Genomic DNA, 25,878 nt, shown 5'->3' with positions numbered 1-25,878 from the left:
TAAATTTATTTATATGACCTGAAAGACCCCAAACAGAGCATGAGGGTTAATAGTGTCGTCTCATAAATGTCATTCAAAAACTATTGGGACATCCTTGACCCTCAAGGTATCTAGTGTTTTTCTTTGCAATCCCAAGAAAAATATGTCATGATCTCATTATAAAGAAACTGTCTTACTAGTTACTTACTATTTTGCTGTTTTCTCCAAAGCTAATATCTAGTTACCATAAGTAGCCTAAATTATCTTAGGTGTTGGTGTAAAATAACTTTGCTCTTCTGTGATATTGGCATTTTGTGGATGGTAGCAATTAGACAGCTAGTTGTTTTCTGCTGACAATTCTTTATCCTGTAAGTAGATGGTTTGTAGTGTCTGAATGCTCATTCTGTTCACTCGAAAGACTGCATGTGATATCAGCTTTACGTGAGTAAATGGGAATGAGGAAGTTTTTAATTAAAACAGTTTGAGACTTGAAGTAGATTTTCTGATATGTTTTTCCAATTGTTTCAGGCACATTACTTGTATGCAATGCAAACAACAGCCCCGCCCACAGACCTGTAGATTGTGCAGACATGTTGCGATTAGTCTCGACATCGCTGTGTCTCTACTGCCAGCGGGCTCAAGTGACTCCTTTGCTTCTCACGAGGCCCTGCTCCTCGATCGTTCAAGAAGAGAACCCGCTTGCCATAAACGCCCTGTACGACTTGTCTGTAGACATCAGTAAAGTCCGGAAGCTGAAGGGTTGGGTGTTGCGCCAGAGTCCCGTGTACGTGAACGAGACCGCCACTCTGCTGAGGGACATGGGGGCTAGTGGGCCTGTTATCGCCCGCATTTTGGAACTCCATCCTGAGGCCATCCTCTGTAAACCTGATCAAATGGAGGCTCAGAAAAAGCTGTGGATGTCAGTGTGCACCAGCCAGAAGGATCTAGTAGGAATCATTGAAAAATTCCCCACCTCGTTTTTCTCCTCGTCCTCCGATCACGACAACCAGAAAGCTAACATTGCGTATTTCCAGACGTTACATCTCAACAAACGCATCATTAGCAAGCTCATGGCCAGCGCCCCTCAGAGCTTCAGCCGACCCATGAAGCAAAACAAGGAGATGATCCAGACCCTGCAGATGACCTATTTGGACTTGGGTGGGAAGGAGGACAACATGAAGACCTGGTTGCAGAAGCTGCTTACTCAGAATCCCTACGTGCTTCTAAAGCTTCCAGAGGTACTGCACGATAACTTGGCGTTCCTACGCACCGTGGGCTTTACTGGCGATGAGCTCTTCCGGCTGCTTTCCAAACTGAAGGGATATGTTACTGAGCTGAACCCTGAAAGTATGAGACTCACCCTCAACTACTCCCAGGAGACTTTGGGATGCACAGAAGCAGAGCTCAGGCAGATCGTACTTCAGTGTCCAGCCTTGTTATACTATTCTGTGCCTATACTAGCTGATCGCTTCAAAGGCCTCCTCACTGCTGGAGTAAGTATGGAGCAGATCATGGAGACTCCCACAGTGTTAGAACTGACAATGCAGATCATTCAATATCGCATTCAGAAACTGCGCTCTTTTGGTTATGATGTACGTTCAGGTAGCCTGGAAGTCCTCGACGGCACCAAGAAGGACTTTGAGGTGAGCTATGGGAAGTTGCATTTTAGGCGAGAGAGGCCACTTTTTAATCCAGTAGCTCCACTTCAAACAGAAGATTAAGCATGGAAGCCTGTTTCCACCATGAAATAAAGTAATTATGACTTTCTATCTCAATTTTGACTTTATTTCTCACAATTCCGAGTTTACATCTGGCAATTTTGAGTTAAAGCTGCAGTCCGTAAGTTTTGCCTCTTTGTCGCCATCTCTGTTTGAAAACCTGCAATTGCAGCTGTCTGCGGAATGATCTTCCTTGCGTGGGTTGTGCAGCGGCACGGCTCCAGCGCGGATGAATCTGGTTGTCTTTAAAATACAAATCGTTTGTAATCCCAGGCTATCTAAGCACATTTAAAACTGGAATATAATTTAATTTCATTCACATGTGTTTCATAAACACAGTCCTTTCTGGATTACAATCCGCCATCAAAATTATACATTTAATTATTCCCTCTGCTGTGAGAAAAGGCTATAAACAATCCTCCACCTGCAGGATCCTCACATGCGATAGCCTAGTAGCCGGGACAACTTCTTTATGTTTACAGAAGTGACGTAATGACACAGCGCCATGCTCGAATTTCCCGCGAAAACCTACCCGTACCACTCAAATTAGAAAACATTATTATAAGCTAAGTAGCTAACTGTTGTGAATCGGGCTAAAGTAAGGCGATAGTTTTGAACACTGGCTGGTTATGTACTTGCTCAAATATTGATTTCAGATCATTTTTAACCAAAAAAAGTTACGGACTGCAACTTTAACATTACGCAATTTAGATTTTTTTTTCTCAGAATTGCGAATTTTTAACACAATTCTGACTTGTCGTAATTCTGAGTTTGTATCTAGCAATTTTTAGTTTTTTTCCTCTGAATTGTGAGTTTATATCCAATTCTGAGCAAAAAGTCAGAATTGTGAGACATGAACTTGGAATTGCAAGAAATATATCTTGCAATTCCTAGTTTATATCTGACAATATTGAGTTAACATCTTGCAGTTTGGACTATCTTTCTCAGAATTGTGTGTTTATAACACAATTCTGACTTATTTCTTGCAATTTTGAGTTTAAATCTCGCAATTTTGAGTAAACATCTCACAGTTTGTATTTATCAGAATTGCGAGTTCATAACACAATTCTGTTTTATTTCTCACAATTCTTAGTTTATATTCCAGAATTCTGAGAAAAAAGTCTGAATTCTGATATAAAAAGTCGCAATTACAATTTTTTTTATTGCATGGCAGAAACAGGTTTCCATAATTAAAATGGTATGTGCTATAAACAGTATATTAACAGCGGTTTCCTTTGTTTGTTTTCTGTATGAATACATTTATTTATTTTATTAATTTGCTTAAAGGAATAAATTGTCGAATGTTTTGTTAAAGCTGCAGTCTGTAAGTTTTGCCTCTTTGTCGCCATCTCTGTTTGAAAACCTGGAATTGCAGCTGTGTGCGAAATTATCTAGCTTGCTTGGGTTGTGAGTCGGCACGGCCCAGCGCGGATGAATCTAATGTTCTGAAGAGTATGTGTGGCAGTCAGTCACCGCACCGGTGTGTATAGTTACTGTACTTCGCAATCACAGATTCTAGCCTACGTCTTGGAATATGACCCATATAAGAATTTTCAGCGTATATTGCCATTTGAACAAGCAAGTAACAAGTCTGCCACGTTTGTTCTGACCAACTGAGGAGTGCCTAGAAAAGCGCTATATAAATGTAATGAATTATTATTATTATTATCATACTCTTCGAATTTCATATTAAGAAATTCTTTTAACCCAAAAAGCAAAATATGCTCCCTTCGAACTGGTTTTCTTTCAAATGCAAATCTTTGTAATCCCAGGCAATCTGTAATCAGAAGCACATTTATAACTGGAATATATTTTAATTTTATTCACATGTGTTTTAATAATAATAATAAAAATCTGTGACCCCCAAACTTTTGAAGTTTATATTGTCAGCATAACAATTAACACAAATGTCTAATTATTTGGTATGTATCCCTTTTGCTTTTATGTTTTCAATGTTATCCAGCATGCTTTGAGAATGTTTTAAAAAAGGATCTTGTGTGAAATGACTGGTGAGCCAAACTCATGTTTGGGAAGGCCAGTTATATACCTCAAAAAATCCCCAAAAGGTTGACTGCAGCGTTACAGCAGGACTTCATCCTAGCTGCAGACTCCATCTAGTGGGGAGAGTCATTCACTGTCACAATGAATACTGGACAATCACTCAGATATATAGAAACATAATAATAATAACATCCTATTAAATGTGGTCAATGAGTTGCTGCACACTTTACATTTTAATTTTGATTAGAAACAAACTTTATTATAGCACCAAAGATTTAATTTTACAAAAAAAAACTAGTGTATAGAACGATATCACAAATCTAAGAAGTTAAATACACTGCCTACATAACATACACGACAGAAAAACTAATAGCCTACTAACAGCAGATGGTATGTAACTTATACACAAACCATATATAATTTTTTCTTAGTAACTGTAACTGATTACAGTTACATTTATTTTGTAATTAAATTACGTAACGCCATTACATGTAACTAGTTACTCCCCAACACTGTCAATCACACACGATTCTGTTGCGCTTATGAATGCAATGGCCAATCAGAGACGTTCAGATGAGTCATCGCTGAACGCGGTGTTTTGTTTACTAGCTCGCTGGACTGCGCAGATGTGAGTGCGAATGTAAGCTATTCATTTCACAGTGTAAACAGCTTCAGTGATTTAAATGGGCGTTTTTGAGAGTGCCTGAACTCTGGCTAGACTAGGTTCGTAGAATCCAGTCATAAAAACGGAATTCCTATAGCCTAACGCGGACGGAATATGCCACATTTTGGACGAATAAATGAAAAGTAGGTCAGTGTACTTGAATCAAAACGCGATATGGACTAGTGTCTGAATATTAAGCCGCGAAAAGACAATATATGAATCCTGCACGTTCTGTGTGTCTGTGGAAATATAAATCCAAAGACAATGGTTACTATTGTCAAACCATGGCAACCACAAATTAACCATGGTTTTTGCTACACTAGCCATAGTTTATTAGGGGGAGCTAGGGCAGACAACAACACAACACTTATGAAAATTAACAATGATTTTACTATAAATGCAAAGACAATGGTTACTATTGTTAAACCATGGTAACCACAAATTAACCATGGTTTTTGCTACACTAACCATAGTTTATCCATGGAATTTGTAGTAAAAATAAATACAAATGGTAATCCATTTGCCAAAAAAAAAACAAAAACACCATGGTTACTGTACTTTTACTATAATAAAAGCATGGTTAATTTTTGTAAGGAAAAAACATGACTCATGTTCAGTATTAGGATTGTTCTATAAAGATATTGTAGTGATGTTCTAACTTTGACATAGGCAATTTAGAAAGTATAGTTTTGTTAAATCTTGAGTATTAAAGTCATGAGAGCGATAGATATCACGGCAAAATAAAGAGACTGAAAAGAAAAATGGTAATAAGCCTATTACTGTATATCATTTATACAGTGCTATTGTGGCTGCTGTCACATGACAAGTCACATGACAAGCCCCCCCCCACCCCCACTCGTGCCCCCTCAAAAATCATGAGCGCATGAGATGAGTAACAGTGGATCTGGTTAGTGGTCACAAACTTGTCGCATGTGTAATCGTGAGAGAAGCGGTGCTCATCACTGGCAGCATTGTCTGAGTGCATCTGCTGTTTCAGATCATGTGTGGTGTGATTTCTTATGTAATGAAAAAAGATATTAGATATTAGGTAAATGATCTTCACATGGTTTATATGAAGAACTAGCCGCTTTGAAATGCTTATGGTTTGGATGGTGATGAAGTCCACCAAGTTACATACTGTAGCTCTCAACAGAGCCTTTGAGATAAAGTGTTCTTCTGTGCAATATTGTTAGATTCTACAAAGTTCAAAGAGAATGTAAATGTTTTGTGAAGGAACACAATTTTTTTTGGTAGAATGCAACACTTTTGCGAGAGAACACAAAGTTTCTCAGGGGAATGCAAATGTTTTGCGAGAGAGCGCAAAAGGGAATGCAACAAAGAAAAAGAAAACGCAAAATGTCTCGGGAAATTAATACTATTGCGAGAGAATGCAACTGTTTTGCGAAAGAACGTAAAGCTTTTCCGGGGGGGAAGCAATACATTTGCGAGACAACACAAATGCATTTTTCCCTCCTTTCTCATATTTATTTCTATCACCATGTCCCCTTTGGGGCTCCGTAGTTTCAGATTATGTAAACATAAAACAATTCCAGTATCATGTTTGTCCGTCTGGTCTCTTCACAGCTTCAGTTTTAAGCTTCTTTCTTGAAGACTTGAAATTGAAATTTAATACCATTTTCTTCATGAATTTCATCTGGTACTCCGGGAAAGCTTATATAAAGAAAATCAACAATTAATCAGACAAATTACAATGCATTTGCTGCATAATATGAGGCAAGTATTATCAGTAAGACTTTACAACAAGGTTCCATTTGTTAACATAGTTAACTACATTAGTTAACATGAACTCACAATTAAACATACTTCTAAAGCATTTATTAATCTTAGTTCATATTAATTTCAGCATTTACTACATTATTGAAATCAAAAGTTGTGTCTGTACATTTAATTTAATGGACCTGAGTTTACATGAACTAACAATGAACAAACATTAACAAAGATGAATAAATACTGAAGCAAATGTATTGCTCATTGTTAATGTTAGACGATGCATTAACTAATGTTAACAAATAGGACCTAACTGTAAAGTGTTGCCTTATTATATTCGTAACTCAAATCATAAATGAGGGGATAATCCTACCCCTTTTGTTTTCTGAAAACATTGCGGTCAAATTTTGGGAAAAAGACATCACAGTCAAAGTCGGCCATGATGTCAGTGAGATAGATGAGATCACACCATGGATGCTCAAGACTTTCCTAAATAGCACAGTTACAATATTAATTGAATTACTGTATAAATTTACACTTATTACATTGTATATACATGTTGCATAAATCAGGCTTCTCACCTTATACACCTCTGGGCCTCCTAAAACCCAGATGGTCTCCACAATGTGACATAAGGGAGGCTCAGAAGCCAGGTGAATTACTGATCCGAAATCCTTACACAGACAGTGGGCACGTGGAGGCACTGCACTGAAGTAATGCAGAATACAGTAAATAAATACAGAAATCATAATATACGCTACTGTTTAAAAGATTGGGGTCAGTATATTTTTTAATGTTGTTGAAAGAAGTCTCTTATGCTCACCAAGCCTGCATTTATTTGAGCAAATACTAAAAAGAAAAATTATAATATTGTGAAATATTATAATTTAAAATGTTTTAAATGTAATTTATTCCTGTGATGCAAAGCTGAATTTTCTGCAGCCATTTCTCCAGTCGCTAGTGTCACATGATCCTTTAGAAATCTTTTAAATATGCTGATTTTTTTTATTATTATAAATGTTGAAAACAGTCATGCCGCTTTATATTTTTGTGGAAACTGTGATACATTCTTTCAAAGATTCTTTGATGAATATAAAGTTCCAAAGCATACAACATTACAACATTTATATTAAATATAAATCTTTTGTAACATATAAATGTCTTTACTTTTGATCAGTTTAATGCATCCTTGCTGAACAAAAGTGTTGATTTCTTAAAAAAAAAAAAATCTTACTGACCCCAAACTGCAGTGCAGTTGCATAAAAATGTTTATAAATGAACATACTTACATCAGCTTCCTGCTCAATACCAAATTGATGCAGTTGGCCAAAGGGAAGACCGTCTCAGAACAGGAGAACCAGCAGATTCGCCCCCAGACAACCAGATTCTTCTTCCCTGATGTGCACCAGAGAAAAAGAACTGTTGTTTTTTTTTGTTAATTATACTGTTAAAATTACATTAACTAAAATATAAATCAAACCAAACATAACATTTAACGACACTTACCAGGTGCTGAAACAGCTGTAATTGTATCCATAAAGAACTGAAATTCTTTTCTGTAAACAACATGAGCACATTAGATATTTTGTGCGCCATTTGACACATTAATTCAACTTTGATAACAGCAAAGTGTGCAAAATGCAATTCGAGCTGCATGACAAATATCTTTGATGTGTTTATAGCTTTCAAAAAAGCAGGGTTGTGTGCCCAAATCAGAGTTGAACCAAAGTTATCCTGCATCACACTGCATGCGTTGATCCTGTTTAATAGGTATGGTTGAGAAGGCTCATACCAACATAATATCATATACCAGAAAGATAAAGAAATTCCCAATAGTCTATAGCCCCTGTCTGCACATGCTGTTATCTCTTATCTCAAACGGGGCGGGCACTGGGGGGCTCGAAGTTTCCATCTCTCTAATTCAAAAACTTGCTGACATTCAGTTTGAGAGGTCTAAAGGTCAGTGACATATTCCACGAGAAAGAGAGAGAAAAAAGAGGTGCAGAAAATGTTCAAAATGACAAGTGGTAAAAATAAACATTTCAAAATGAAATCTCAAAATAAAAAGATCAAAATAATTTTATGTGAGCTGTGTGTGTACACACACACACACACACACACACACAGAGAGAGACAAAAACTTGAACTTAATAAGAAACAATCTTACAAAAACTTGTAACTTGTACCATGGATTTAAATTGTTGCACACAGTCCAGAAGGTACAAGACCGCTGTAATCAGACAGACACCGATTTGATGTTTTTAAACTAGTTATTGCTATATAACTAGTTTATGCCTCGAATGCTAATAAAGGAATTGGACACCAAAGTGTACGTCGACCGTTCCCGATCAAATATTCGTCACGTCACGTCGTTCATGAATTCATCTGATTACTGATCCAAACTATTCATTCATATCTAACATAACTTATAAAATAGAGCGATTCCAACTGGACAAAATCGCTGGATTGAGAGAGCATTGTAACTGAGTATGTCTTACGGAAGGCTCCAGGGAAGCTGTCCGTTCTTTCCTATGCCCATGTCACTGCAGGCAGCCGCGATGAGCCGGATTGGTTTGCGCATCTCCTCCCCCTCGATGTTCATCATTTACGACTTTCGCTAAGAACAGCTTATCTGGTTTATGTTACAAACTACCGTCGTCCATTGGGCTTTAGATGAGGTGTTGGCATCCTTCTCGACCTCAACCCAGTTAGATTATGGAGCTTTTAAACATCTGCTTGAGTCACCATGTGACACCATGGGTGTGGCTGTCTGTAATCAATGGTGTTTACAGGTTAAAGAACCAGATAAATAAAAAAAGTAACATTATTCTAACTACACCTTTTTATTATACCTTTCCTTAAACAGAAGTCTGACAAGTAAAATAGATTTTTTTGTGGCGAGTCTGAAGTAATGGCTGCTGAAAATTAAGCTTTGCCATCACAGGAAAAATTACTAAAATATATTTAAATAGATAATTATTTTAAATTATAGCAATATTTCAAAATAATTCTGCTTTTACTGTATTTTTGATCAAATAAAATGCCTTGGTGAGACGTTATAAAATAGAACTTTATAAAATATTCTAAAATCTTTTGAATGGTAGTGCATACTGTCATATTAATGTTTGGAAGGCAAGAACTGCATTACTCCGAGATATTTTCCATGTGTCTTTACTGTGCATGTACATTTTAAAATTTAGGGTCACAATTAGAAAATTACAAACAGATTAACAAGTAATTTATTGACTTCGTCTGACAGGTCATGCAACCCACATGTAATTCATACAAACATAATAGTAATCTGATCGTGTAAAACAGATTACATGTGGTCTGTTAATAGCCAACACTGATAATGAATGTTAAGAAAATCAAAATAAATTCAATAATACTGAATACTGATGAACATGCTCTCATAATCACTGTAGCACTGTAACAGGTCTATCATGTTTTAATGGTGATTTATAAAGACAAAATTACAACATTCAAAAAAAGGTATTGTCTCTCATATAAAAAATATAACAGCAAGTCTGTAAATAAGCAAGAAAAAAGTTATGTACAGTGGTTTGCAGACTGAATTACTTACAGTATACACTTACATACATAGTAGGTTTGTTTCCCTGCAATTGTCTTGAAACAAATCCACTTGTGCTTAAGAGCCACAGGCCTCAATGATAATTACTCCGTTATAAAAAGCAAAAATCTGACTAAATATACAGATTTTTGCTGTGGACTGCAAAGACCTTTTAATGTGTCTATTTATAAATTAGAATTGAACATTTAGATAAATCAAATCGTTTGACTTATCAAAGAACGACTAGTTTAAAGATTCTCAATTAGTGGCCAGTTTGCTCCCGATGATCGCTATTAAAAACACAGTTATTGCAACAACATTGCACAAATGGACATCAAATGGTATGGTAGATACACACAATTTCAAAGAGAAAACAATGTTTGACATTTGGATTGCGTGAATACTACACAACATTTTCCTCCACAATTAATCAACATACAGCTTGCAAAAATGTAGACATCTTAAATTCTGTAACTACATACATTATACAATGTCAAACAGCTTAGTTGACAGTTCCCTGGGCCACCACATTTGACCTCAACGCTAACTCAAGCTCTATAAGCAGAATGACACCATGGCAAAGCAAAGCATGGAGGAGTTGATATGGCATGCGGAGACATTGTCCTTTGAGCTACGGTTCAGGACAGGTCCAAACACTAGTCTGAGGAGAGGTGTGTGTATATCCTTGCTTCCGAAGCAGCTAGTTACCGTCATGCCTCTGAATCTTCGACAAACCATCTGAAGCTCGGTCTTCACTATGCCGCTTCAAAGTACTTGTCCCTCTCCCTAAACACAAAAACAGCTTGAGGTTGTAATTTTTTACAAAATCATTGTTCGAGTGGCATGGAAATTGTACAGTACCATTCAAAAGTTTAAAGTTTAAACTTTGATCAAAAGTGACAAAGACATTTATAATGTTACAAAAGATTTATTTTTCCATCACAGGAATAAATGACATTTTACAATATATTACAACAGAAAACAGTTATTTTAAATTGTACTAATATTTCACAATATTATCTTTCAAAAACATTAAAAAAAAAAATCTTACCACCCCCAAACGTTTGAATGGTAGCGTAACTGTCCACAGATCAATAGCCCTGATTTTGAAAAGTCTGTGCTTTCATCAAAATATAATCCTCCACAAACATGAGGTAAACCCTTCTTTTCATTGCAAGATCGGGTGTGTTTAAACTAGCCTGTCATTGACTTGTTATAAGCAAATCACAACAAAGAACAAATTATATAGTGTAGTTCAATTAAATGAAAACATTTTAGGCCACAGTGAGACAGCTTGAGTTCAGAATATGCTAGGAGTCCTCCGAGACCGTTTGAACAGAACTCACCTCTCTGTGACTGTTTGTGAGCTTGTCCAACCATACCAACACCTGAGTAACCTAGATCGGAAAGACAGACATCTTAATAAAGCAGCCTCACATGTAAGCAGCATTTATTATATTTCAAAATCCATGCATCTGTCAATACATACCTGGTTGTGGCTGTACACTGTTGACAGACAGTTGATCACATGACACTGTAAATGGTGAGAATTTTGGTTGAGAACTTGCTGGTGATGGGTGCACTGCTGGTAAAGAAAGGGTAAATATTCCAACACAAGTATAACTGAAATGAACCAAACTGCCAATACACATGATGAATAAAAGTGCACAATATAACTAAAATTGGATCAATTAGACCAGGGTTTCACAAAAACGGGGGTTCTTTACACATAGTTTATTTACACGTTTGCATAATTTCCAAAATTTTTGTGAACAGAAGTTAACAGCATTTCAGCCAAAATAAAACGGAGCATTTGAAATGTTTAAAGCTTAAAAATGTTTGAAAATCAACAACTTTTAGGCATCAATATTAGTATTGTAACTTGTAATGTATTTAAAATCATTATAATGATACTCAATATTTTACAATACAAGTGCATTTTATTCCATTTTCTTACTGGTTATGTGACCAATAACCAGAGAACCATAAAGGTGTCATTAACTTATGTACTTCAAGTATATATTTTACATGTAAGGGGTTCGGCTGATGAAAACATTTGGAAACCCCTAGATTACAGCAAAAGCTCTCAGCATTATCAGACATTTCCAGAGATGAATTATAAGATGAGTATGACAATGTGCTTGTTGGTTTACCTGTAATGTGAGTGCTCTCCTGTGTGTCGTCTCCTGAGGAAGGACCTGCTCCATTACCATATCCATTGTTGGTTGCGTTGGATGGAACAGTTGCAAGGAGCCCTGAAAAGCATTACAAGAAAGTTAAACGAGATTTTTTAAGAGTTGGGGTTTTGAAAAAGCTCTGCATTTTCTTACCTAGGCCCCGGTAGCAGGACAGCTGCTGGTAAATCTGCTTCATTCGCTCGATGTTTATCCTGCTGGCCTCAGCGTGATTAACCATGGGTTTAGGATAGTGCACTCCAATTATGCATTTAGCGATCTTCTGAACACTTTCTGGGGCATTCCAAGGGTCATAGATGAATTTGGCAGGGAAGCCCCTCAATATGGGCAAATAGCGTCTGTAATAATAATCATAATAATAAAATAAGCATTCAAAGAGAATGGTCTCAATATTGAAATAAACTGGTAATTTATATTTAACTGAATGTTTGTGGATGTCAGCAAGGGTTAAGAGTGGTACCTTATATAGTCTCCATTTGGGTCGGTACGTCGACCAAAGCCCACCGGACAGTAACAGTGAAAAAACTGCTGGAAGAATGAGCTGCATGAAAGCCACATCCAGCTTCCAGCGTTGACGCTCCAGTCTGCATCCAGCAACAACTCCTCAAACACCTTTAAAAACAAATCAAACAAAATCAATATAGATTTTAATACAGAAAGCAACAACAGTTCTTTTATTGAAATTCAGAACAATGATTGCAGTACCTTCATGCCCTCTTCCCAGCTGATCCACAGGTCTCCACGTGTGAGGAAGCAAGCTACAGCGTGCCTGGCCAGATGGTGGATCCAGCCCTCCTGCCTCAACTGGGTCATTATGGCATCAATCCACGGGAAACCAGTCCGGCTCTCTGACCACTTCGCCAGAGCTTCGGGGTTCCTGTCCCATGGGATCTGCACGCAGATGGGATTGAACTCCATTTTGTCGAAGTGTGGGTTGTTAGTGGCAGCCGTGTAGAAGAACTCACGCCAGAGCAGCTGGCCATAAAGGGACAGTGGTGGGACACTATTTTTCTTGACCTGCATTTGAAAAGCCAGGAAAAAAAGGATGAGAATAACTTGTCAGCCACTTAAGATCTTATGATCGGTTATCAGAGTGATGAAAAATACCTTAAAAGTCAGAGTAAGACGGTGTTGTTCACCTTTACCTTTCTGTAGAGGTCTGTTAGTTTGAAATGGAAAAGTCTGCAGGAGAGGCAGCCAAACCGGAGGTAAGGGCTCAGGCCTGTGGGGCTGGCCAGCAAGGAATTAGCATTCATTCTGGGACGCTCAAAATTAGCCACCCAAGCCTGAAAAAAAAAAGCCCAATAGGAAGTAGTTAATATATACAAACTATACTAACGGTCAAAAGTTTGGAGTTTTGGGGGTTTGGAGAATTTTTTTTTTTTTATGTTGTTGAAAGAAGTCTCTTATGCTCTCCAAGGCTGGATTTATTTGTTGAAAAATACAGTAAAAACAGTAATATTGTGAAATATTATTACAATTTAAAATAACTGTTTTCTATTTTATTATATACTTTAAAATGTAATTTATTCCTGTGATGGTAAAGCAGAATTTTCAGCATCATTACTCCAGCATCACATGATCCTTCAGAAATCATTCTAATACGCTGATTTGCTGCTCAAGAAACATTTATTTTTATTATCAATGTTAAAAACATTTGTGCTGCTGAATATTTTTGTGGAAACCATGATATTTTATTTTCAGGATTCTTTGATTAATATTAAGTTCTAAAGAACAGCATTTATTTAAAATGTATTTATAACATTATAAATATCTGTCACTTTTAATCAATGTAATCCATAAACTTTAATGCATAAACTATATTTAATGCATAGAGTTTTTGTTCATATTTTAAATTATATTTTATTTTTTACAATTTATGCTTTCATGTTAATTTTAGTTGACGCTAATAATTGTATTTTTGTCTTCTTTATTCGTTTTTTTGTTGTTGTTTTCAAATATATCTAGTTTTTATTCATTTTTATTTCCATTTTAGTTTACGCTATTTTAGTACATCAAGTTAAACTAAATGAAAATGTTGTCTTGGAAACTAGCTGAAATAAAATGTTTAAGTTTTTTTATTTTATTTAAATTAATGCAAATTTTTATGGTTTATAGTTTTAGCTAACTATAATAGCCCTGCTGAGTGCGCGATGATTATTATAATAAATATGGTGTAATACAATAAAAGCATAACTGCAAAAACTGTAATAGAGCACATGTCTACCTTCCTCTCCAGGTGTCTCTCTAGTCGAGTCAAAGCTTCTGTCTCTCCACCAGGCCACACAGCTGAGGACAGTTCATCCGTTTCAAAACCTGAAGACACAAATACTCATTCAAAATCTCATTTACAGCAGACACATGCACATACATGCAAAGGGAGGGAACACGGGTGTCTCACCGAGCTCCTCCAGCGAGGGAACGCCAAACTTGTCGTCATGGTCATCGCTGACTGGTGTGGCGCATTTGCCCATGACTACAGCCGTGATAGTCTCTGCTGGTATTTCCACAGGATCCATTCTGCTGATGAGCGTCTGAAATCGTTTATAGGTGAGAGGAGACTGTCCTCCATTTAACTCTATGATCCTAGAGGCACAGAGAGAACACATGGGACAATTAGAATATGTACACAATATTATGGCATTTCAGAGTTGTCAGGATACTAAAATTCAAAGCCAATAACAAGAACTTACATGTTTCCCACAACAAATGCTAATATGCTTTTGAACACACAACTTTTATTTTTGTGTAACACAATATTTAGTATTTTAAATGCCATTTCTTTTTGATATTCATATGATAGATTAAAAATCTCTGTATCTGTGTGATCTCACTATCTGTCTGCATAACATTCTCAATAAAGAGTTAACTATCAGGCATGATGGGCAACAGCTTCCCACAGGACTGCTGACAACTACGTGGGAGTCATATAGGCATATGGCAATGATTACAGATACACTCACTTGTCCAGATCATAGAGTGTGTGGGAGATCCTGACGAAGACTTCCACCCCTGCCTCAGTGGCCAGCTTCTTAATGGCTGCATCACGATCCTTCCCGAAGGGCTCGGAGTCGTACTCATATGACAGCCGGGTGATTTTCCACTCCTAGGGGAAAAAAAAAGAAAAAAAGAGAGATGCAGAGTCAAATAAGGGGCAGACACAGAACAGCATGTACTGACAGAGAGTTTACACAAAACTGTTGAATAGGCTAAGGTGGTCTGTTCGCTAACCTTGAAAAGTCTTGGAAAGACATCCGTGGGTTGTCCCCTGATGACAAAGAGGCGAGAGTTAAGCTTGCGAAGGCTGGCGTCTAAGTCCTCAAGACATTGCAGCAAAAACCTGTAATACAAAGTGTAATCAAATTTTAATAAATGACAAGCAAATTAAACAGTAGTTTAGATAGACATAGTTGTTCATTTTAACCTCTTGCAGGAACAAGAGTGAGATTTTTCTGACTAGTCCAGCAGAGGGCACTAACAGACAAACACATTGGTTATATTCTGCATTTCATGGGCTGTGTTTAGAATGGAATGGAATACTAGTTTACCGACAGTGTACTGCCTAAGTTTTCTTTAAAAAAGAAAGTGAAAACAGACATTGTGCAGAAATAAAAGTTGCTTCACAGTATGCTACACCTGGGTTTCTTAAAAGGATAGTTCTTCCAAAAATGACAATTCTGTCATCATTTAGTTTCTTTCTTCTGTTTGAGCACAAAAGAAGATATTCTTAAGAATGTTTATGGTAGCAATTGATTTCTATAGTACAGGAAAAAATATATATAATAATAATACTGTAGAATTCAATGGCTAACGGCAACTGTTTTGAGAAGAATGGAACTCATACTGGTCCACAACAACATTCAAAAGCCCCTAGCCCAAATTCTATACATTAAAGAAAATTAATTAAAATAATAACACTTCAGGACTTTTAAGAAGTTTTAAGAGCTGAATGTTCTTCAGGGTTCCTGCTCTTTTTAACTCAAGAATTTGCATGACCCTTACTTCGTGATATATTGGATAAGGATTAAGAATAAGAGTTTTTAAAATATTTTTACTCACAATTTCTACCCAATAAATTATTTTAGAGCTTGGCATAACTGGAAAAATGTTCATTCTTTTAAAAAATGCCCACGGAGTTGGCATGACCTCATGATCTTATTATGTTGCATGGGGCTAAAAATTCAGTTTATCCGTTTAGTCATTTAGGTTGTTTATTAGATTATTATAGACCTTATCAAACTTCATGGTCACTGTTTGGTTAAAAAAGCCAGTAAAAACCTCACACTGTAAAATAGCATGCATGATTTTATTTTTAGCTGCACTTAGTGTTGTCAAAAGACCCGGTATTTCGGTACCAAATGTGTGTGTGTGAGTGTGTGTGTGTGTATGTGTATGTCAGACCAGTTTAAGTGTTTATGTAGTATGTTAGACTAGTTTAAGTGTTTATGTAGTTAATAAAGTCTTGTATCACACTTGACGTTGTTCATTGTTTGCTCATAACTGGAGTCCCTTAATCATGCCGATTTATGCTACAGGCTCTCTGTAGAACTGTACAGTAAGAAAGTTATTTACCTTAATCAGGAAATTAACGTTCTTAGAATTGACAGACAGTTGACCCTGAGAGGTCAAGTAAATATCTAAGCAGATCTAAATATTTATAATTAATTATAACTAGTTATGATTAATTATTCATATTTCCCCATGAGCTGATTCGCTACACTGTGTATCAGCAGCATCTAGTTGAGCTTGTCTGCGACCCTTCCTAAAGACGTCTGATCCGCTACAGCACATCCCAGATCAAGATGAAAATGTCACTGCCATTTCAATGGATCTGCACATGAAAGCACACATGCAGCTTGTTCTACAAGTCTGAATTACATGTTTTGTCTTCCAGTACAAATTTTAGCTTGTTAGAAAAACATTAAGCAGCCAAATCTTTTTCAACATTGAGAATAAAAAGAAATGTTTAATGAACAGAAAATCAGCATATTAGAATGATCTCTGAAGGATCATGTGACACTGAAGACTGGAGTAATAGCTGTTGAATATTCAGCTTTACCATCACAAAAATAAATTACATTTTAATATATATTCAAATAGAAAACAATAAATATCTTCCTGTCAAGCTGGACTGCACAAATAGGCTGTGCATGTGTATGTAAAATCAAACATATTACTAGGACATCAGCCAGGGTGTCTTTGACACATAGACCTATTACAAAAGAACAAAAGTATTGCAGGGCAATTCAGGGGACAAGACTCAAGATTCAAGATTTTTTTATTTGTCACATACATGGTTATATAGAGAATATATGACCAGCAGTGAAATGTAAGACACAAATATAGACAAATTATACACGTGACCTCTCAAAAAAAAGCCTTTGTGTGGGTTGTAATTTTGGTTACAGTTTAGCAACCATAAAGAGGAGTGGTGGCATACCGTAGGCGAGAGGCTGTTTGAAGGAGGTGGAAAAGTAGGATCTACTAACAAACTGACCTACTTCTTCACGTCCTGCACCGGGGGAGAGGAGAGGTGGCTGAGCTGTACGTTATATCATAACTCTGCTATGAGGGTGACCGCTCAAGCATCTCACAAGGATATCCCACCACATAGTACACTCTAATAAAGATATAGCCACCCAGCACTAACAGTAAACCAAAAGAATGGCAGTTTTACTTTTTTGGTATTGTACAAGTCCTTACAAAATGGTAAAACAATCCCATATTAAACTTAATGAAATGGTCTTTAAAATAGCTACTTAAGAAAGGGCTACTCATAGCCACCAAGTAAAATTTTTAATTGAAAAATAAGCTTACAGCAAATAAATAAATAAACAAACTGGAAATGTAAAGCTTCTTAAGCTATATATTTTACACAGCATGGCACAGCTTACAGAAACTCCGCTACATCCTGAGCTATTCATTTTGACAGTAATGAAAGATCACTTTCACCATTCAGATGCAGATCTGCACTCAATTCAGCTTTTAAAATCCTAATCTCAACCACACATTCCAACATTGTGTGTGTGTGTGTGTGTGTGTGTTAGTGAAATTGAAAAGATACTAGTACTGACTAGTCACTATGTATGCGTGTATATTTGTAGAGAGAGAGACACTAGTATTCAATCAATATTAGTATTGATTAGTATAGTAGTAGTATTTATACAACAGTTACGAGTGAAATTGCTAGTGCTAATTGAATAGATTATATAAATATTGGCGCCAGGTAACTATTTCCACTGTTACTGGTAACAAACTGTTCATTTATGCTACTGAATTTTATGTGGGTCTATGGTTATTCACTTCACTAGTATGTATTCCAGTTTTTGATGGTACATATTCAGATTTCACTAGAAACTGTACTAGTACTTATTTTTAGTCACTAGTAACTGTATTCCAGTTTTGCTAGTGCTTATTCTAATACCTTTTGTACAAGACATGGGTACCAGTCTACAGTACATGAGAATAAATAATAGTACCTACCTGATGAGTAATTACTAGTAATACTGGAAAAGGTACCAACAACAACTGGAATACATACTAGTCTGAAGTGAACAGTTATCATCTAAACCACATATTGATATAGAATTTAATTTCTAAAATACTACTAATTTAAACATATCTGTTAAATTAGAAAATAGTTAAAATTCACATAAACAGTTTATTTAATACAGTAATACAGATTTATACTAAACATTGTCGGTATATAGGCTAGTAAGTGAATGTAAACAGTTGAGAAACCTAAAAAAAACCTGCTGCTGTCTGTTTAATTATACACTGAAGACTAACCAGTTAAATAGATTAATTAACCAGTTAAAGTTAAATAGATTATTCAGTTTTTGTGGTATTTCTGTACCTGAATATTACTGTTATACCTACCTGAAAAACTTAATTTAGTTGTATCTTGTTATTGTATTTGTTTGTGCCATTGCTTGTCATTTATCTATTATTATTTTATTACTGATTGTTTACTTGTCTTTTTTAGCTAAAATAAATTCAATTCAGAATTTGAAATCAAAGTTATTTTTAAGAATCCTCCTCACAATATAAATATGAATCAACAACATTATAAATTGTAAAACACAAATACAAATACACTGGGTGACGAAACATTTAGGTTGGATAATTGTAGTTTAAAAATGTCTAAAAAAATACCCTAACTCCCCCCTCAAAATAAAAAAATCCCCCCAGAAGAGCCACCTAAAGGGGAAATTCCCCCCCATTTTACAACAGGAAATTCAGGCCCTGGACTAGTAGCAAATGACTAGTGTCTAATTTAATAGATTCTGGTCGTTTAAATTACTAGTACCTAATTAATGGTTACTAGTTAATGTGAAAATATATTAGTTACTATTGGATTACTTATTAGTAATAACAAATAAGCACTAGTAGCAAGTATATAATTTAACAGTCGTTTAAATTACTAGTACCTATGAATATGAAATGAAAGTGAAAATATACTACTTACTACTGTGTTACTTATTATTATTATTAAGTACTAAAAAACATACACTGCCGTTCAAAAGTTTGGGATCAGTACGATTTGTAATTTTTTAAAGAAGTCTCTTCTGCTCATCATGGCTGCATTTATTTGATCGGAAATACAGAAAAAAAAAACAGTAATATTGTGAAATAGTATTGCAATTTAAAATAATGGTTAATTAATATACTTTAAAATATAATTTATTCCTGTGATGCAAAGCTGAATTTTCATCAGCATCATTGCTCCAGTCTTTAGCGTCACATGATCCTTCAGAAATCACTCTAATATGCTTATCTATTATCAGTATTGGAAACAATATTTTTTGGAACCTGTGATACTTTTGTTTTTTCAGAATAAAAAGTTAAAAAGAGCAGCATTTATTCAAAATATATATATTTTGTAACAATATAAACTTCCGTTCAAAAGTTTGGGGTATTTTTTTTTTTTTTTTAAATAAATTAATGCTTTTATTCAGCAAGGATGTGTTAAATTGATAAAAAGTGATAATAAATACTTATATTGTTAGAAAAGATTTCTATTTTACATAAATGCTGTTCTTTTTAACTCTATTCATCAAATAGGCCTAATCCTGAAAAAAAGTATCACAGGTTCCAAAAAAAATAAGCAGCACAACTGTGATAATAAATCAGCATATTAGTAGGATTTCTGAAGGATCATGTGACACTGAATACTGGAGTAATGATGATGCAAAATCAGCTTTGCATCACAGAAATAAATTATATTTTAAAGTATATTAAAACCATTATTTTAAATGGTAATACTGTTTTACAATATTACTGTTTTTCTGCATTTTTGGTCAAATAAATACAGCCTTGATGAACAGAACAGGCTTCTTTAAAACACATACAAAATCTTACTGATCCCAAACTTTTGAACAGCAGTGTAAGTAACTTATAGACAACTTGGTTTGTCACAGGATCTGATGTTCTCTGCACACACGGGCTTGAATCCAAAGGAAACTCACCTCCATCTGTTGATTCCCACGTTGGACGATCCTGCAAACCAGGGGTCCAGTATGTAAACGCATCTCAGAGTATCTGCTCTTATTATAGAGTCCCGCAAAGATGGGTTATCATGGAGCCTTAAGCCCTTCCTGAACCAGTGGATCGTGTTGACCACCATTACTCATGTACCGCAGCGCCTTCTGAAATCACGAATGCTCCAGCAACGCCCAAACTTGGCTTCTCAATTCAGGTATAAAGTCTGGTCTGATTACGTCTTTTTCAGCCTTGCTCAAGAAAAACTTTTCCCATGTTGAAGCTAGATCTCTGCGCTCGTGTCGGCTGAATTACACAGCGAAAATTCATATAGTTGCTTTACACACCGTTACTGACACGATGCGTGTGCATCAGCGAATTCAGTGCGTTTAGACTGTACGCCTAGACAAAACACGCGCCACTGAGTGTAAAACTGACGGATTGATATTTCAAACAAAAACACGCACAGGAAAACCTCAACAAAGAACGCACGCGAGCGTCAACATGGACTCACGAAGACAGACAGAAAACAACAACAGCCGTTTAACTTCTTCCTAAAACGTTAAATATATGCGTTCTCAGATTATATCCATATGTAAGTACACGTTCTCTATTCATATGTCAATACAAGCGTCGATTAGAGATGAATATCCACACTATTGTTGTCTTTTAGTTGAATGTCAATTTTAATTCACCCCGTGAACCGTCAGCTATTAGTCGACTCCGCCCACCCACTGACGCAAACTGGCACCTACGCAGCTGATTGGTCAGATACGCGCGGCACACGTAATAGACCATCACGTTTCTGCGGCGTGCTCGCGCAGACTCGCGCCTTTTAGCACTGGTAACATCACAATTGAGGCAGATTTTGTCAAGTTAATTACATGTTCTCGATTATGTTTTACCATGACGTGTAAAGGTCACTTAAGATAATAGTGCATTTAGATAAATGCATAGAAAAAGCTTTTTGTGCCGATGTTACTGCTCGACTCTGATTGGACAGGGCGTGAGTACCCGGATAGGCACATGAACAAAGGCACAAGGGAACGGATGAGTTTTAGGGTACATATTTGTGCACTAGTGGTAGGACGTCACTTTAAGTGTATAAACTATTATGGCCGTAACATCACTTCAAATTTAAGGTGAACTAGTAGCAGTCTAATAATAAATTATGTAATTGTTATATAGCCTAATACATAATAAGCTACTATATAGTAATGACTGGGGATAGTTGTCACAAGGGCTTTATACTAGTAAAAATCTGAGTCAAAAGTCCAGTAACATACCTGTTTTCTCTATCAATAATTTTCTTTTTTGGTTTCAAACACCTAGTGCAAAACCCTCCAAACTAAAATTACAATAATATTAAAGGCCTATTATCGGCTATAGATATGGGTAAACAATGAAACCACACTGGTATGCATTGAGGCAATTACATTATAAAGGCAGGAATGTGTTCTGGAGACTAGAGTGTCAGTCATTAACCAGGTCGGGTTAAGTTGTCACATATGTTATACAAGTTTTATAAAGCCTTGATTTTTTCATTTCATTGCTTATTGGCCAAACCATTTTTTCCATTTTTGTTAATTTCATTTGAGATATTCCTTTGTTTCTTTTTCTTTTTTCTTTTTCTTTTACTGTTGAAAATTTGCTGCAAAGCATGTAATAGATTATAATGGCAGGTTCTATTGTGACAACTTACCCCATAGTATATAACACTATTGGGGCATGTTGTCATAAAAGGTTTACATTATTCGTTGTATCTTTTTTTCCTGAAATCAAACAAATGCAAAAATGTGTTGACATTCAAAACACCCGCCTTGGGTTCAGGTGCAGGATATAAAAATAACAAATAAACAAAGAAAAAATAATGTCTGCAGACTGAAATTACAGCTCCAAAAATTTATTTAACAAACAGCACAAAGTTTCGACCAGTCAAGTCTTCATCAGGCACAACTGATTATCTTTTTTCCTGGGCAATGGAAACAGTTTGATCGCTTTGTTGTATCAGTGTAGCATAATATGTTGCAAAGTATTTTCAAATTTTAATGTGATATTACTTTTCTTCACATGAGCATTGATAGTTCATTTGGTACAAATCTTGTATTTGGAGGCAGTAAATAGCCTATGATGAAAGATCAATATGTTGAGAAAAACAGCAATTCACAAAGGGGACTACTATATTGATCCAATATATAATTAGTTTATTGACTAGGTCTGCGCTTCGATAGATACAGAGAACATTAACATACAATAAAGTAATTGAAGCAATTTATCATTTAAAGATCAAGCCTCTTTTCTACTGCTTTACTGCTGATTTGAGATCAGGGGTGGTCATTTTGTTAATCATGGAAACTAGTCTGGAGAGACCTAAATGTCAACCAACTTGATATAACCTATATCTTTCATCCCCTATGAAATTACTGACAGATTTCAGGTGAATGAGGGTAATTTGTAATGTCACTGACTGATGTCTGAGTTCAGACTATTATTGTCGTTTGAGTGAATAAGACATGATGATTGCTTTGGTTGAACACTAGATGGCAGTCTACCACGACAAAATCCTAAATTCAAGAACGTATCTCAAATAGTTTCTTGATCTGATATTCTTAATAGAATAAGTATGAGATACAAATTAATTATCAGAATAAAAATAGAATTGTAATGAAACTATGAGGTTCAGTGCGTTTCATTAGGAAAAAACAAGTTACACTTTCAAACTGTTAAGTAATTCTCTTATAGTCTTAATTTTTTGTTATCCAGAGAGGTCAGTGTTGAGTAAAATATGGCCCCCTCTTATTAAAGCAGGTTTGAAAACATTTAAATGATAAAGTGTATTTCAGCTCTAAAAGCATCTTTTTTTTGCTTTCTTATGTTACAGTCACTGATGCTATTGCAATCTCTTAAGTCATTAAACATAAATGTCTTAATGTCATTTTGAGTTATGTCTATTATTTAGTAGGCTATTTTTACTTTGTGCTACTTTCTTACTACATTGGTCAAAGCTACTAGGAAAATAAGAAGTGCTTGATGTCTCACTTTTATCCTTAGTTTTACATTGAAAACCTATGACCTTTTTATGTGGGAGTGAAGTTAACAAGAAGCCTCCATTCAAGATGACTGATATATTATGCATACTCTTCATTATTAATGAATAGGAATCTCGTTACTCTGAGCCCCATATGGAAGGAAGAATGGGGAAGAGGACAGGTGTTCATTTGATCCCTTGCTTTTTGTCCTCAAACATGCTGCCCTGCTTGGTCTACTGGATCGGAGCAGTTTCATGCATGCTGACTACTAGTTGTATAAAGTCTATCTGTTTGTTTTGGCCACTTAAGACCACTAGATCTAAAGCTCTGCTTTCACTCCAGAGACCGATTACAGTTTATTTACTGATGGAGTTCTTAGTAAATGGAATGCAATCTTATCAGAGTAAAAAATTCTGGGAACAGTGGGTTTAATGAGCAGTTCAGTAGTGAATTTACTTAATTGCAACTTTTCATTTTAAAGCAAAATTATAAAAATCACTATCTATCTATCTATCTATCTATCTATCTATCTATCTATCTAAATTATTCAGAATACCAAATTTCTTTATTTAGTACTTTATGTAAATCTATATCTAAATAAATAAATAATGTTCAATGACCTTTATATCATAACACTAAGAAATACTTTGGTTAATACTTTATATAGCCTACGTTGGTGTCAACATGGGAGTTTCATTTTTACACGGTCTAACATCTCTTCATAACTTTTTTAGAGGGGATCTCCAGATGAACAGAAGTACACAGAACTATCATGCAGCACCGTGCGAATTCAAAACCAACCGTACGCAGCAATGGCCCCGTCAGCGTATTGGATGCAGTACTGTATGTGGCTCCTCCTCCAACTGATGCTTCGCAGCCTTCAAACACACTAGTGTGTGCCATAACAACACCACTGCTCCTTCAAAGTTGGGGGCGCATTTTCAACAGTGAACGCAACAATCTGGGAACTCGCCTGTGCCTTTTCAATAACACTGTGGACAGAATAAAGCAGCCAAGCAGTGGCGTTTGTTTGCAAAGGAACGTTTCCCCTTGCTTTTAGCCTTGTGGACATTATGAAGTGCAGTTATGGCAAAAAGGGGTAAATCCGTGGCGAGGACCCTGGAGGATTTGACGCTGGATTCGGGTTACGGTGGAGCCGCGGACTCCTTCAGGTCATCCAGCTTGTCTCTGTGCTACTCCGAGGCGCACATCTCCTATGCACATGGAGGGCACTGCTGGCATCTGACCGACTCCATGCGCAGTCGACACAACAGCCTAGACACCGTCAACACCGTCCTGGCTGAAGACGGCGAGACCCTGGAGTGTTCCGGACACTGTGCGAAACTTCCCGAGCTTGAGGATGTGCCATGGAGCCTCGGGGAGGTGGAGAACGCGCTCAACAAGGAGGAAGAGTTGAGGTTCGGGACCGTTTCCGCGGATCTGCTGGCGCGCCTCTCCACGCTCGTGAGCCGCGCGCTGGTGAGGATCGCCAGGGAAGCGCAACGGCTGAGTTTGCGCTACGGCAAATGCACCAAATACGAAGTCCAAAGTGCCATCAGGATGATTCTATCGTGGACCATTTCGGTCAACTGCATCGCCGCGGCCCTCAGCGCGCTGTCCATGTTCAACATGAGCACCGAGGATAAATTCAGCCGGGGGAAATCGGAGAGATGCGGCTTGGTCTTCTCCGTGGGGAGGTTCTTCAGGTGGATGGTGGACAGCAGGGTCGCGGCTCGCATCCACGAGCATGCGGCCATATACCTGACCGCCTGTATGGAGAGCCTCTTCCGAGAGGTCTTCAGCCGGGTGTTGAATAGCTCGGTGGTGGAGAAGGATAACGGGATCCCCAAATTCACACTGGAATCCTTTGAGCAGGCTCTGAGCAATGACTCGGAGTTGTACGGCCTCCTTTTGCACTATCAGCACCTCACATGTGGGAAAAATGCCAATGGTAAGTTCAGCACTTGAAAAGCAGTTCAACAGGCTTTTAAAATGAACAGATTTCTTTTTTATTCAGCTCGTTACTCTGAGCCCCATATGGTAGGAAGAATGGGGAAGAGGACAGGAGGTCATTTGATCCCTTGCTTTTTGTCCTCAAACATGCTGCCCTGCTTGGTCTACTGGATCGGAGCAGTTTCATGCATGCTGACTACTAGTTGTATAAAGTCTATCTGTTTGTTTTGGCCACTTAAGACCACTAGATCTAAAGCTCTGCTTTCACTCCAGAGACCGATTACAGTTTATTTACTGATGGAGTTCTTAGTAAATGGAATGCAATCTTATCAGAGTAAAAAATTCTGGGAACAGTGGGTTTAATGAGCAGTTCAGTAGTGAATTTACTTAATTGCAACTTTTCATTTTAAAGCAAAATTATAAAAATCACTATCTATCTATCTATCTATCTATCTATCTATCTATCTATCTAAATTATTCAGAATACCAAATTTCTTTATTTAGTACTTTATGTAAATCTATATCTAAATAAATAAATAATGTTCAATGACCTTTATAT

The 25,878-nt window shown here is 36.6% G+C and overlaps 3 protein-coding genes and 1 pseudogene across 4 annotated transcripts in view; 2 read left to right on the top strand and 2 right to left on the bottom strand.

The window, feature by feature from the left end:
• Nucleotides 1–1,725, top strand: part of LOC107672312 (transcription termination factor 2, mitochondrial-like) — a 6,123-nt gene extending 4,398 nt beyond the window's left edge. The window contains exon 3 of the mRNA XM_016465453.1: nt 508–1,725. Coding sequence (XP_016320939.1) covers nt 508–1,700 — 1,193 coding nt within the window. The 3' untranslated portion in view covers nt 1,701–1,725. The remainder of the gene's footprint in view (nt 1–507) is intronic.
• Nucleotides 1,726–5,657: 3,932 nt separating this feature from the next.
• On the bottom strand, nt 5,658–8,837 carry LOC107672313 (dihydrofolate reductase-like). The gene is made up of 6 exons (XM_016465454.1): nt 8,589–8,837; nt 7,597–7,646; nt 7,380–7,485; nt 6,672–6,798; nt 6,464–6,579; nt 5,658–6,033 (listed from the first exon to the last, which is right to left on the bottom strand). The coding sequence occupies exons 1-6, from the start codon at nt 8,693–8,695 to the stop codon at nt 5,955–5,957; spliced, it is 585 nt and encodes a 194-aa protein (XP_016320940.1). The 5' UTR covers nt 8,696–8,837; the 3' UTR covers nt 5,658–5,954.
• A 420-nt stretch (nt 8,838–9,257) lies between these two features.
• On the bottom strand, nt 9,258–21,060 carry LOC107672239 (cryptochrome-1-like). Of its 2 annotated transcripts, none has more exons than XM_016465337.1 (13): nt 20,325–21,060; nt 15,088–15,196; nt 14,820–14,962; nt 14,258–14,442; nt 14,084–14,172; nt 13,002–13,142; nt 12,562–12,873; nt 12,317–12,468; nt 11,992–12,194; nt 11,815–11,916; nt 11,151–11,246; nt 11,008–11,058; nt 9,258–10,447 (listed from the first exon to the last, which is right to left on the bottom strand). In XM_016465337.1, exons 1-13 carry the CDS (start codon nt 20,480–20,482, stop codon nt 10,362–10,364), a joined length of 1,827 nt encoding a protein of 608 aa, XP_016320823.1. In that variant the 5' UTR covers nt 20,483–21,060; the 3' UTR covers nt 9,258–10,361. The 2 variants fall into 2 exon arrangements, with proteins under 2 accessions (XP_016320823.1, XP_016320824.1); XM_016465338.1 differs by having other exon boundaries at nt 11,151–11,243.
• Nucleotides 20,889–25,351, top strand: LOC107672240 (ankyrin repeat and BTB/POZ domain-containing protein BTBD11-B pseudogene; annotated as a pseudogene).
• Nucleotides 25,352–25,878: the final 527 nt, after the last annotated feature.

This window comes from Sinocyclocheilus anshuiensis, unplaced genomic scaffold (assembly GCF_001515605.1).
Source record: "Sinocyclocheilus anshuiensis isolate Anshui unplaced genomic scaffold, SAMN03320099.WGS_v1.1 scaffold997, whole genome shotgun sequence".
Taxonomy (NCBI): Eukaryota; Metazoa; Chordata; class Actinopteri; order Cypriniformes; family Cyprinidae; genus Sinocyclocheilus; species Sinocyclocheilus anshuiensis.
Note: the sequence above shows the minus strand (reverse complement) of the source record. Positions and strands in the feature narration are given on the sequence as shown.